Genomic DNA, 15,089 nt, shown 5'->3' with positions numbered 1-15,089 from the left:
TAAGGGCATATGATAGTCTTCAAGTATTTGAATGGCTATAATAGGGAAAGGAAGATTAAACATGTTCTATCAGATCCCTGATAGCTGACCTGAGAGCAAAAGAGGGAAACTTCCTGGCTGCTTTGGAAGGCAGTGATTTCCCTTTCACTAGAGAGCTTTGTTTAAAGTTGGTTGACCACTATTATGAAGGGTTGAGGTGGGGATTCTTTTTCAGGTATTATTTAGATTTGATGGCTTCCAAAACTGGGGAGATGGACTTTTTTGGAATACCAGCAAAGGACTCCCACCATTAGGTTTTGGAGGCCTTCTTAGGATTTATAAGAGAATATTTAACATGGCAAAGCATCTTGAGAATGAAAGGTGCCAATGAGGATTATGGCTTACTGCTAGGCTTAGAAAAAACTACCACAAGAAACTGTGAAGAGACATATTGCCAGATACTTTTAGAGAAAAAGTAAAAAGAAACCATTCACTCTCATCCAGATAGGCAAAAGGGCAAGAAATCCATGGAAAGACAAGTGCAGAACTATCTCCCAACTGCTTAAGAGATCTTTGATGACACCATTGGGATTTAATTTAGAGCCACAAGAGATCATTGTGTCCAACTCCCTTATTTTGCAAATGTGGAAACTGAGGCCTCGAGAGGTAGTGTCCCACCCAAGGTCAAACGGAGTAAGTGGTAGAGCCAGAATATGAACCCAGTCCTCAGGTTCCCAGATCTAGCTCTCTTTCTATTCTGCCCCACCAACGTACTCTATATTTCCCAGCTACTACCACAATCTTTTGAGCTCCTCATGAGTGAATGTGTAGAATGGGTGAGAGAGACAGACAAGAAGTTGTGTTGAATAGTCCCCATATAATATATATGGTATCATATAGCATAATCTACTCTGAATTGCAACTGGATCTCACTCCAGGTGGGATAGGACTGTCTACAACTACCTAACTCTTTGGCACCAGAACTAAAGGGCACCTCTTCCTTTCTCTTTCCCTCCTTTCTCTTCCCTCTCCCTGTCCTTCTCTCTATCTCTGTCTCTCTCTCTCTCCCCCCCTCGTTTTTTTCTCTCCCTTATTCCTTATTAATCTCTTTTAATTTTACAATTTTACCATCTTTTCTCACTAGTGTACTTGAAGTGCTAAATTTGGCAAAAGCAGGGTAGAGTTCAGATAACATTGTGTCAAAACTAATGAGTAACAAATGCCCATTTTGGAGGGATGGGGAAGCTTTTATTTCCAGAGATTTATGAAACAATGAGAAAATATTTGTCTCTAAACGTTAGGAATTTTTTTCTTACCAATAGACAATTCTATTACCATCCATTAGCAAGATTATAAGTGTATAGCATAGTGCATCATAATGACTACTGCAGAGGTTGAAGTAATGGGGCAGGGTGATAGAGCAGCCAGCCTTTTCCCATAATGAATGCAGGCAGTAAAAGTTCTCTGGTTTATATGCAAACAAAATAGTCTGGGTTTCATTAGCCAGTTCCATTGTAAACAGTTCTTCACAAAATGAGATTTAGGAAAGTAGAAGGGAAATGGAAGGGCCCTTCCCCATCCAACACAGGAAGACAAAGAAAGGAAAGGGATGGATAGAATCAGGCCACAGATGGCACCTTGGTGTGGATAATGAAGCCACAATGAGTCAGGCAGTGGATGTCAGGTATTGTGCCACATATTCATCTCACTTATTGGCCATTCCCTGGGGGTTAAGAAAACATTCCTCTCTTAATCCTCAGGCACAGGCTCCCTTTTGGCCTGTTATTTTACCTTTCCAATCCACTGCTTTGTTTTGAAACAAAGGGAAATATTCCCTCAAAAAACTATTGACCCAGATTGGGAAAGGGGGAAGGGGAACAACAAAGAGTGACTGGGTTTTGTTGTTGTTGTTTATGTTATTTGTTTTCTTGTGTTTGTATAATAAACAGTTATCATATGATGAAGCTAAGGAGCAGCAAGAGTTGAAGGCTTTGCTCCGATGGCGCAGACTTCGAGATGAAGTACAGAACTCCTCAGAAGAGATGCAAGTGTTAAGGTAAAAAAAAAAAAGTTATTGTGTAACTTTTTAATCTTTTTTCCCTTTCCCTCTTTTCCTTCCCCAAAGGATATCTCTAAGTCATCTGATTAAATCTGTTGTTTCCTTTTGAAATTAAATTGAACTGGGTTACTCATCCTCTTTGTGATATGATGTGGGGGTTTCATATAAAATTTTCCTAGTGCCTCTGTTCAGGAAATAGTGAGAGGTCACTTCCTGACCAATGATCCTTGTTTGAGGTTCTAATAGTCACTTTATATGAAGCATGTGAAAGAATAGGTTGTGGGGGACTGGCAGACAGTAATGCTTTGCAACGAAAAGAAAAAAATCTTTAGAAAAACTATTGATTCAAAAATATGTTTAGTAATAACAGATGTTAGTTTCAATGGGGCATTTTGTCTTAGATAACTCCCAGCAGAAACCAGAGTTTAGGCTTCTGCTCACCTCCTGTTTAGTTCAGACCAACAGTATTTCACATCTTCTTTTTCTAGATTGCCCTAGCTTCTTTGATCGGATAAGAATTGTCTCTCCTCTCTTTTTCTTTCTTCTCTAAGTTTTCATTTCTTTCAGTAGAATTAGATGTGGGACAGATAGGCAGTTATCTGAGAGCCTGTGTGTTTGGCTGGAACGACTAAGAGGTGGCTAGAGACCTTTCTCTCTCTCCTTCTAAGGTGGCTGTGGTTCCCTAACAGCAAGAACAGCTGACCCAGCTTTCTGGTTCAAGGTTGTGTGGGCTGAACTCAATAATCAGGATTTTGTAGAAAGTAGACAGGACCACACAGTTTAATTTTAAACTCCTTTCTATCCTACAGATTCTCACTGGCATTGGCAAGGCACATTTAGCAAAGGCCCTTTATATTTTCCCCAACACACAGAAGCCACTGCTCTATCATTTTTTTCAACAAACTTATTCTATTTTCACTTCTATGATACTCAGTTTGTACTCTAGAAACAAAGGTATTAGAATCTCATGTCTCAGCCCTCTCTGACTTCTGGGATATAATAAAAGGATCAAACTTTGAATTCTGTTGTAGGGTACAGTGAGCCCATGCTTATTCAGACAAAATTTGCAAGAAAATTCAGCCCTCTTGGTTCTTTTAATTGCCATATTTGAGCTTAGGACAGAGCGCTGACTTATATTAGTCAAGTTGGGCAAAGTACTTAAGATGAAGCATCAGGTTTTGGGAGAGGTATTTAGAATGTAAAAAACTCACATAAAGGCATTATCATAGCCATAAGGGGCCCTTTATTTTTGTAAAAAGGCATACTGGTTAATCAAAATGATTAATCAGTGAGTGAAGGGAATCCTGAATAAGGGTGGGGTCTTATGAATTAGGGAGAATTCCTAGTGGAGAACAAACTTGTATGCACATTATGTCTATATTAGCAACTGCGTGATAGGACAACAGGAAATAGCGTATATTGCTACAGGATAATGAAGATGCTTTGGTCATAAAGGACCAAATTTGTGGGACATGAATGTGTCTAGTAGGAAGGAATGGTCCCTTATCTGATTTGGTCAGTTGAGGAAGCCTTAGTCATGCTGACAAGATAAAAAACAGTCCCAGGAATTTGGTCTTCCTTTGTTGTGTGATAAAATTGTCAGTGGGAACAGGATTAGAGTTCACATCATTCCTGACAATGGCTATACCACATCACTTAGACTTTTGAGTCTTAGTTTCCTCATGTGTAAAATGGGGACAATATTTTTAGTACCTATCTCATGGGGTTTGTAACTGTCAAATGAAATAATGTATGTAAAGTGCTATGCAAAACCTTAAAACTATAAAAATATTAAGTTATGATTATTGCTCATTTGAAAATCAGCATGAAAGAATAAAATATTTTTAAACTAGAGAACATAGACCTTTTTAACAGCAAACATAGCTGTTCATTTGTTGACTGAGTGTACAGGAATTATTTTTGTATCAATTTATGCTAATTAATTTTGATGTTCCTGATCCATAGTTGTCCATGGTGTTTTCTTGGCAAATGCTCAGTGGTTTGCCATTTCTTTCTCCAATGGTTCCAGTAATACTTTTGTCAGGCAATCTGAAGTTAAATGACTTTGCCAGGACCATGGTCAGTGCCCGAGGCAAGATTTGAACACACATCTTATTGATTCCAGACCTAGTGCTCTCCATTGAGCTACCAGTTCCCTTTGTGCTAAAATCTAAGCATTTTATTTGAAGATTTGATAAGCAGCATCATAAAAAGTATATATGTAAGGTAATAATTTTCAGTGAGAACTGGACCTAAATTCATCATGGATTTTATGATCTGCCCTGAGTTAAATCCAACCATTGAGGTTGGTAAGGAGACTCCACTAGTTTGGGGTCACAGACCAATGTCACAAGGTGCAGGCTTGAACCCATATCCAAGTCAAGAGGCAAAGTTTATTGTAATTGTAATGCCATTACACAGCAGGTTGAATTTCCAGAAGGAATTCGTAGAGAAACAGAAGCAAGGAGACACATTTATCCAGCTTTTTATCATTGACATGCTAATTCTGTGGTCCATAGGTCGAATGGAGGAGTGATCTCCAGAATTTGGTTATCATTGACCAACAGATTATCTATCTGACAGTCAGCAATGAACTGAAGAGTAGTCTTGGGAATCTGACAGACTATCAGAACAATTGCATTCCTAGGAGGTGGGGCACAAAGCCAGAGGACTTTGGAATAAGATAGATTGCCAGAACAGAAGCCCTCCAAGGGGACCCCAAAACTACTGCTATATTTCCCTAGAAGTTATACCATAACACAACTGTCCTGGCTCCTGAGAGGGCCGCCTTGCAAAGAATCAAGAAGTTGCCAGAAATAAAAGTTAAAAGAGCCTCAATTAGTGTCTATATGTATACAAGTGCATAGCTTGGAAACGGAACAATCCTTCCTCAGCATGCTTCAGATTTGATGTAGTGGTTTAGTTCATTGTAGTGATACAAATACAACTTGAGCCCCTATATAGCACATCCTTTACTAATAGACCAGGAATTATAAATTAAGTAGCAAAACTTAGTTGGGACGGAATAGCAAGTAACAAAGGAAATCCCTCACTTTATATGTAAAGGGTACAGTCTCCTGCCGAGCCCCAGAATTTAGAATTTTCATTGGCTTGGAACACCCCTTTATCTGCCATACCTGACTATGCCTCCTAGTTCATTCCATCCAAAATAGCTAAGTCTCTGCTCCAAAGTTACCACCTGTGGTCTTTTTCCCCCCAGAATTGTTGCTGCTGTCATTTTCTTCTAAGTGGCCTTTGCACAGAGCTGAAACCCTCAGCCAGAACTGTCTTTGGTTAGGAGGTTTCTTCCTTAAAGGGAATGTTATTGCTCTTTTGTGAGACTGCCAGCCTAAAACATTAGCCTAGGGCTAATCAACAAATTTCATCTCTTTTATTAGTCAGACCCATAGTCATTCTCCAGAGCTTGGAAAAGAGTCCCTCTGATCAGGATCTTCCCCCTACCCCCACTACCTTCCACTCCCTCCCATCTCTTCCAACTCTCTACCCTCTACTCCTTGGAGAATTCCTAAGGGATCTTTTGATATTTAGATTGGGGTAAGGAAATTCCTTTCTACTTCTACCTGGCTCTTAGCCAGGGTAACATAAATTACCTTAGATTTGCCAGGGTTATGCAAATTATCCTATAACTTGAACCAGCCTTAAAGAGGCAGTTAGCTGTGTTGAAGGGGTCAGTAGATCTTTACATTCCTATAGTTTTGCCTACGTTGTGGTATTCCTTATATACAGATGCATAAATATTCACATGTATATTTTAAACCCTAGGAAAGAATCTCATTGAGAGAGAATACCTTGATCGAGAATACTGCTCTTTCAAAACAAAACCAAAGTTTTAAAGTAACATATCTATGGGGGGAAAATAATTAACTTTTTTGCATATATAGAATTAATACTTGTTTTAGATCAAAGTCAATGCAAAAACAAATGTAAGAAACAGACTTCTTTGAAAGGCCCAGCAACTCTATTGCTTCCCTTTATTCAATCTAAACCCATTCAGAAAGCATTTATTAGGAGCCTACTATGTGTCAGGCACTAAGCGATGCCCTTTGTGTTCTCCCAAACATTTGTTTTTGCATTGATGATGATTAAGAAAAGCACTTTTTAAATCTTAAAGTGCTTATATAATAAGTGCTACCTATTATTGTTATTATCGTGGAATTATCATATTGAATTCTTCCATTAAGAAGCTGTTCAGTAATTTCAGTCATGTCTGTCTCTTTGTAACCCCATTTGGATTTTCTTGGCAAAGATGCTAGACTAGTTTATTATTTCCTTCTCTGGCTCTTTTTTCACACAGCTAGGAAGTCTTGAACTCAGGTCCTCCTTACTTCAGGGCTAGTGCTCTGTTTACTGTACCACCTAGCTGCCCCTGGCTAATTTTACAGATGAGGAAACTGAGGCAGACAGGGTTAAATTAAGTAACTTGTCCAGGGTCACACATCAATAAAGTGTGTAAGGCCAGATACAAACTCAGGAAGAGGAGTCTTTCTAACTCCAGGCCCTGCACGCTATCCACTGAGCCATCTAATCATGTCCTCCTCTTCCTCAATTAAACTTGGTTCCATTAAAAAAAATAAAAACAAAAAACTCAGATGCTTCATGATAGGAATAATAGTAACAATGGATTATGTGTAAATAGCACTTTGTAAAACACAACTACCTTGTATGTAGATAGCTTGGGCATTTTAACCTTTTTTTATAGATAAAGAAACTTTCTGGAGACCACACAGATAATAATGACACAAATAATAATATAAATAAATAGAAACTTGGTTTTGAGGCTAAATCCAGTGTTTTGTTTTTTTTTTCTCCTGTCCCATGCTTTTCTCTTGGGTGGCCATACAGAATGCGAAATACTTATGTCCACAAATGAGAACAAATAGAGAAAGCCTGGGGCAAAATTATATCAGTGAAGTTTGTTTCAGGATTTCTGGGTTCCCCTTTTTGGTTCACTTATCCCACACCCTTACTCTGAGATATTCTGTACCTTCATGGTTTCTGATCTCCCCCCTCCATTCAAACTAGAAACAATCTGATAGTGTCATTTTTTTCTTTTACTGGACTTTCTTTCCCATGACTGTGCTAATTCTCCCAATCATGTTATTTTTTAAAAAAAGCTCTTCAGCCCCTATTACAGAATAAAAGACTTGTTGAAGGAATTTTATGTGGAGACTCCCCTTTTCTCCAGGTAGATAGATAATCAAAAGAATCACTTGCCAAAACAGGAAAAGCCAGGTGGAGCAGGGACTGGGGGACTAGGTGGAGTGCTACTTTAGGATTTTCTTTGTTTGAGGAAGGGAAAAATGGAATTATGGAAGTAGAAGAGCCTATTGCAAATATTTCCACCTGTGAGGCTTAAAGTAGGAGAGTTAAAAGCACAGAAAGTCTAGCTGAAAATCTGAAATCAGAACCCAGTTATGATGAGTCAACATTGATATTATTAATGAGTAGAGAAAAAACAAAGTAAAAAGAAAAAAACTGAAACTCACTTTAGCTATTTAAATTAATACTAATTATAATAATTAAAACAAAATATCCTTTTTATGCCTGATTGCCACGTAGCATGATTGTACATATCAAGTTTTACTTATTTATTTTTCAATAATGGTTTTTTTATTTTCAAAATATATGCAAAGATAGTTTTCAACATTCATCCTTGCAAAACCTCGTATTCCAAATTTTTCTCCCTTCCTTCTCCTGCCCCCTCCCCTAGACAGAAAATAGTCCAATATATGTTAAACATATATTCCATATATATTGCCACATTTATCATGCTATACAAGAAAAGTCAGATCAAAAAGGGAAAAAAATGAGAAAGAAAAAAAAAGCAACCAAACAATAAAAAAGAGTGAAAATACTATGTTGTGATCTGTATTCAGCCCCCATAGACCTCTTTCTGGATATAGTTGGTTTTCTTCATCACAAGTCTATTGGAATTAGCCTGAATCACCTCAATGCTGAAAGAGCCACATCTATCAGAACTGATCATCACATAATCTTGTTGTTGCTGTGGATTGTACATATCATTAAATACATGTCAGCTTAAGTTTGTTTTTAGTTTTATTTTAGCTACGATCCTTATAAATGCATACTCAGTTTTTATAGATCATCTAGCATGACCGCCTATTCACAGATTAAAAATATTAGAGGGAACATTTACTTCTTAATTATTAAATATGTCTTTTGCCCACATCTTTTTTTTAAGCTTTTTATTTCCAAAACATATGCACGGATGATTTTTCAACATTGACCCTTGCATAGCCTTGTATTTCAGATTTTTCCCTCCTTCCACCCCCTCTCCCAGAAGGCAATCAATCCAATATATGTTATATATGTTAAAATATATGTCAGATCCAATATATGTAAGCATATTTATACAATTATCTTGCTGCACAAGAAAAAACAGACAAAAATGAAAGAAAAATGAGTAAGAAAACAAAATGCAAGCAAACAACAATAAAAAGAGTGAAAAGGCTATGTTGTAAACCATTGTCAGTTCCCACAGTCCTCTCTCTGAGTGTAGAAGGCTCTCTTCATCACAAGATCATTGAAACTGTTTTGCCCACATCGTAATCCTGGTGTTCTCTCTTATGCGTTTCTCATCTACCCTTGCTGCCTGGACAACATCAGAGCAAAATTGTTAAGAAATCAAAGTGTGCCTTGTCTGATTCCCTTCCTTGAATACCAGGCTTAATAGGAATTACTCTGCATTTCATCCTTTTCAGGGTGTTGTTCTCCCAGCTTATCTAACAAACTAAATTTTGTAAATTCAGCAGCTTTTCAGGGGTTAATATACCCTTCCTAGGGGACAAAATATTGGGATAATGTGTAGACCTATCCTCATGAAAACATCTAGTTTCTGGATTTCAGCCTTCTAACAAACATCTAGAGTTTATCTCTCTGATTTTCTTTTGGTTGCTATTCAGATCTTGAGGTTTTCTTGACAAATATACACGAGTGGATTTACCATTTCCTTCCCCAGCTCATTTTACATATGAGGAAATTGAGGCTTTTAGTGACTTGCCTAGCTATTAAGTATCCAAGGTCAGATTTCCAGGCCAAGCACTCTATTATCCCCTGTACCACCCAGCTGCCCCCTGGATTTCTTCCTCCCTTCTATAAGGACCCAGGGATGAAGTTACTTGATATTTTTCTCTGTACTCCTAATAATCCTGTCCCTTTTCAGTTAGATGAGGAAACTCCCTCGTAGAGTGTTGCCCATAGCACTGAGTGGCTGACTGACGTGATCTGAGTCATAAAGACAATATTTGTGTCTGAGGCAGAAATTGAATCTAAGTCTTCTGATCTTAGAGACCACGTCTCCTTGTGCTATGTGTCCCATGGTTTCTCTATACTTTTTCTCTTTGTGTTTTAACTGACACCTTCAAAATCTCAAGGCAGAAGAATGATTGCTGGTGGGAATTTCAGACATTATGGCAAATTGATGATATGGGAGAATGGGGAAGCAATCCCTCAACTACATTTCTAGGAGGTTACTTACTTATTTTAGGTCAAAACTGTACTTATGTTCATTCTCCTTCGTTGTTTATTTATTTATTTATTTTTTGCCACTGTTCTAGCTGGAGTTTCTTTGAAATTCTCAACAAGTTCTTCTTTTCACAAAAGACTTGATTAATAGGCATAACAGAGAAAGCACCATGATTCTTTCTGTCCCCATTCACTAGTACTTGTCTAGATCTCTCTCTCTCTCTCTCTCTCTCTCTCTCTCTCTCTCTCTCTCTTTCTCTCTCTGTCTGCCTCTTTCTCTGCGTCCCTTTCTCTCTCTGTGTCTCTCTCTCCCTTTCTCCTTTCTCTTTCTCTGTCTCTGTCTCCTCCCTATCTCTCCCTCTCCCTTCCCCCTCTCTCTTTCTGTCTCTGTCATTATCTTTCTCTCTATCTGATTCTCTCTGTCTCTTTTCTCTCTCACTTCTGTGTCTCTTTTTTAACTTCTCTCTGAAGTATATTCTGGCAGGCCCAGCAGGATCTAAGAGCTTACTGCTGCTTATTGTATGGTCTAAAGTAGCTCTCCATTGATTTTATTGTTTATGCCCTATTATCCTTTCCCTTTTCATTCTATATTCATTGTTCAAGTGAAACTCATGCTGAGAAGAGCTTTAAAATATATCATGCTAAAGAGACACTTACAAAGCAAGTATAATATCTAACATATGCTTTTCTCTTCAGATAGCTGCCAGCAAGGTCCGCATAATTCTTTATAAATGTATCTTTCCCTGCCTTGTAAGAGAATGCCTCATGTACTGACCACATACATATTAGCTAATAATAGGGGAAGAAAAGCTAATTATTTAACTTTGCCATTTGGCATAACTATAATATATATTCCAGAGAAGAAACATTGTGAGAAGATATATGATTTTTAAGTTTTGTAAGTTTTATTAAAAATATTGAGGAAAATTGTCATGAAAGCTAGCTGCCAACCTTCCTTGTGTATATATAGTTTCCATCCCTTAAATTTTTTCACAGATTTCACTTATAACTTTACAGGTCTACATTAGCAGCCTACCCTACTTAAATTTTAATCTATCTGTATTTTTTGTCCCATAAGAGAGAATACACTTCTATGCAGATAGTAAACTTTGAACAGACAGCTAAGTGACATAGTAGATAGCACACAGGACCTGAAGTCATCAGAAGGACCAGTGTTCAAATCCAGCCTCAGATAACTTATATGACTTTGGGCTAGTCACTTAAATTGTTTTTATTTCCTCAGCTATAAAATGTGGATGATAATAATACTTACTTTCCAGCATCATTTTAAATGATAAAATGAATAATATTTGTAAAAGTATTTTGCAAATCTCAAAGTGTTATATAAATGCTAGCTCCTTAGTAATAATAATAACTAATATCTATAACACTTACTATGTGCCTGACAGTGTGGTAAACACTTTACCATTATCATCTCAGTTGATCCTCACAACCACCTTGAGAGGTAGGTGCAATTATTATCTTATTTTAAAAAAGAAACGAGGCAAAAAAATATGTGAAATGGCTTACCCGGGATCACTTAGCTGTTAAGTGCTGGGATTAGGATTGAATTAGGGTCTTCCTGATTCCAGACCTGTGTGTTATATACTACCTAGCTGCCTCATTTCTCATTATAATATAATTATTTTCCTCATTTGAAATATATATATATAATACTACTTTCACTGTCTCTGGCACACAGTTGTTGAGAGAAAAACACTTTATAAACCTTTAATTGCTATATTATTTATTAGAATAATTAGCCATGATAATAAAAAATTATTGCTTATACACTTAGTATGTGTTCAGTATGGTGATGCTAAGGTGTTTTAAGTGAGTTAGGAATGGAGAAGGGAGTAGTAATATGTTGATATTACTCAAAGCAATATGGAAACAATATGAAGGAAGACCTAATCAAGGCTTAGGTGGCATAGTACAGAACAGAGTGATGATCATGGGTTGGGCATATTTAGGGAAGACTAAAGGAATTGGGTTTCCTCTGGGAAGAATTGTGAGCTAAGCATTGGTGAAGAGGATAATAATAATGAATAAAGGCATAATAAAGATGGGGAGAAGTAGGGAGTAGAGATGAGAAAGAATAAGAGGACTAGGGGAGAGGATCCATCTATATCAAGGTATAGAGTATAATTAAGAGACAGGATTAGAATAGGGACAGGACCTATGATTTTATTAACCATAGAGAATTCCCCAATGAGGAAACCCTCTCTACCAGTGTCGGTCAGTATACTATACTGCAAATTTATAGTTTTAAAGAATTGTCTTGAACACGGAGAGATTAAGTGGTCAGCCCAAGATCACATACTATGTGTCCATAGCAGGACTTGAATTCAGTCTTCTTGGTTTTGAGTTTAGCTCTCAGTCCCCTATACCACAATGTCTCTTCAGACCCCCAATTACTTCATATAAGAGTAACTGCCTCTCCCCATCATGATATAGTCTCACCTCATAACATATCTTTGTAGAGCTATCTTATGATGTTGTTAGCATATTTCTTTAGCAATATTAAATTCCAAGCAAGGACAGGTGCGTAAATTTCTTAATTGGTTTAGATACTAAATAAAGGTACTTGACACCATATCTAGGACTGACACTACGTCCATTCCTTCAAAGAACCTCCTGCCTTGTCTATTCTACAGGTATGAGCCTCCAGGTGTCCTCACTCTGGGCTGTACTATATATTCATTTGTCATTCACTCTGGGTCCAGAGGATCTCACCATAATTCCTGATCTTTGGTTAAAAAAGCCACTTTTCCTTCAGAATCCTACATATAGCTTAGAGTCAGCTCCCGGGACTCTATTGCTCTCAGGAATCTCTATTGTTCAGGGCCCCCTTGACATCCTTACCTTATCCCTGACTATTCTTCCCCCTCTGAACTGCTTAATCATATTCACTAGACATATGTCACTAGACAGGGTCCCCTGTTTGGTTGGAAAAATGGTTAGCCACCTGGGAGTGAATTTTGGCCACAGTGATTCAAAAGACTATTTTTAAATAACATAGCAGGGTTGCAGTGTATCTATGTCCACACACAAAATCACAGACCATGCTCCTCAGATACAATATTCCATTTCCCTTCCCTCTCTGTGCCTCTGTCCAGTCTGGCCCTCATGATCTTCTCTACCTTTTAGTTTTCCTGACTTCCTAAAAGATTAAATTCAAATTACAATTTCTGTAGAAAGTCCTTCCTGGTCTCCTCCTCTACTGGTTCCTTCCCCTTTAAGATAATGTTTCATTTACTCTGCATGTATTTTGTATGTATCTAATGGTTTGCAAGTTATCTTCCCGATTAGAATGTAAGCTCCTATGAGGGTACAAACTGTTTTGGCCTTTCTTTTTATCCTCAGTGCTTATCACAGTGCCTGGCACATAATAAGTGCTTAATAAAAATGCTTTTTGATCGATAGATACTTGAATAACAGGAGCTCATTTGTTTTTTATTTTTAATAAAACTATAAATCTCCTAAAATAGAGCTTTCTTTTCTTTTTTTTAGTGAATAATAAATTCAACATGTAACTTTCAAAGCTGTTTGGTTTCTGCCCTTGCTTCTGTCCTTCCTTCTTTTCTCTTATCATTTAAGGCAAGATCCAACCCTCCCTCCCCCATTAATATCTCTGATATTAAGTAAGGACTAATAATTGCTGACATTTATTTAGTGTTTACTATGTACCAGGCTTTATGTTAATTGCTTTACAATTACCTTATTTGATCCTCACAACAACTCTGGGAGGTGGCTGCTATTATTATCCCCGTTTTATAGTTGAGGAAAAAGCATATATTAAATGACTACTAAATGCCAAGCATTGTAAAAAGATTGGGGATACAAGTAATTTTTGTTTACCCTTTTTGTCTCTAAAAGGACCATGAGATCACTCCATGACATACAAGAGAACTGGATTTAAGTAAGGAAGAGCTATGCAAAGTTACCAACCTCAGTCAAAGCCATTCTTCTGGAAGTTCTCATTTTGTTATTAACAATAACAGACAAAGTAAAAAGAAAATATTACATGGTTAGTTTTATCCAAATGTGAAGATTTGAGGAGATTTAGCATACCCTAAGACCTACATGGTTTTCTCTGATTTTTTGGGTACTTTTAAATGATCTTCTCCAATCACCATTTCACCCTCTCTCAAACACAGGTGAACAAATTGAATATTATGGATTCAATGAAAGGCTGTTTTAATTATTTGAATATTTTCTATTTCACTTCTAAAGCACCTTCAAATTGCTTATTTAACACTTTGGATTCATCTACCAGCTGCATAAAGCACCTTATCCTCTTCTTTTTCATTTTTTTTTTAAACTAGAGAGTATTTTCCACATTCACAGATTTTAAGCATATGGGAAAAACTTAATCAATATTTGTGGACACATATTATATAACATTTATCCAATTTTTATATTTCATTTTGTTACCCAATTTGTCACTAGCTACCACCTGCAGTTTGTCATATTTTTCCATTGCTTTGCTAACTCCAAGTATTTCCTTTTATTGGCAGCCTTACCAACTGACAGCAGAATTCTTCTTTCTTTTGTAGATAATTAATCCTTATTTCCTTTTCACAATTAAGGAGAGTGAAAATATCTTTTCAGTTTTCCTTTGGAGTCCATGAGGTGATATCTTATTCTTTCTGAAATAACTTTATTGGTTAAGAAATAAATTCCTTACTGTATAATGGTACTTAGTGAAGAAAAACTCTTACTGTGGATGCCTATTAAATCTATTTCTAAAAGCATGGAGAATGTAATTTTTTTCATTTTGATAAAATACTAAGCCATTTATTAAGGAAGTTCAAAATATTATCTTCTGAGATGACTTAACATAGTTTTATCCAGTTTATTTATGTAGTATTCCTAGTAGGTAGTTTATATGTAAGTATTCATTATCCCCATTTTAAAGATGGACAAATTGATGTATTAAAAATAAAGTAACTGTATTAAATGAAATCAGGAGTGGAAGTAAGTGAAGAAACCTCTCAATCTTTCATTTCAGTTATTTTGTTTCTCTGTGTTAGGTTATGGCCTGCTAAATTTTCATGATTTCTTTACAGATAGTTGGGTTTGTATAGGTTCTCTCTTTCTTCCCTCTGCACTTCTTTCTTTCAACATGTAATATATATGTATGTGTTTATGTATATGTATGTGTTTATATATATGTATATATATGTGTATGTTATATATTATATATTATGTATACATAATATAAACAGCTCCATCTTATTGGAATTTGGCAACATTAGAAATTTATTGGGTTTGTTTTCATTTTTGTTTTTATTTGGTCAGAGGTGAGGGAGGGAAGCATATTTCAGATTATTTTTAAAAGAATTAGATTCAGATTCAATTATTGAGCACAGGTGTTTCTATTCAGGCATAAGAGACAATTGCTATCTCCATTATTAATAGAAAATAACCAAGAGCCAAGCAGCTACTTTTTTTCTATCTGATGGATTGGACATAGGAATTAATACTAGTGTATGAATTAATTCACCCTTAAGCCCTTTCTGAATTGCATATGGAAAATTTA

The 15,089-nt window shown here is 36.6% G+C and overlaps 1 protein-coding gene across 5 annotated transcripts in view; it reads left to right on the top strand.

Moving 5' to 3' along the window:
• Positions 1 to 15,089, top strand: part of AOPEP (aminopeptidase O (putative)) — a 490,524-nt gene that overhangs the window by 241,297 nt on the left and 234,138 nt on the right. For all 5 annotated transcript variants that reach the window (XR_004229430.1, XR_004229431.1, XM_031937724.1 and 2 more), the window contains exon 7: positions 1,929 to 2,035. Coding sequence is in view for 3 of the 5 variants with exons in the window: in XM_031937724.1 (XP_031793584.1) it covers positions 1,929 to 2,035 (107 nt within the window). In the remaining 2 variants the exon portion in view is untranslated. The remainder of the gene's footprint in view (positions 1 to 1,928; positions 2,036 to 15,089) is intronic.

The sequence above is a fragment of the Sarcophilus harrisii genome, chromosome 1 (genome assembly GCF_902635505.1).
Source record: "Sarcophilus harrisii chromosome 1, mSarHar1.11, whole genome shotgun sequence".
In the NCBI taxonomy this organism is placed as follows: Eukaryota; Metazoa; Chordata; class Mammalia; order Dasyuromorphia; family Dasyuridae; genus Sarcophilus; species Sarcophilus harrisii.
This window is presented reverse-complemented; position numbering and strand designations above follow the sequence as displayed.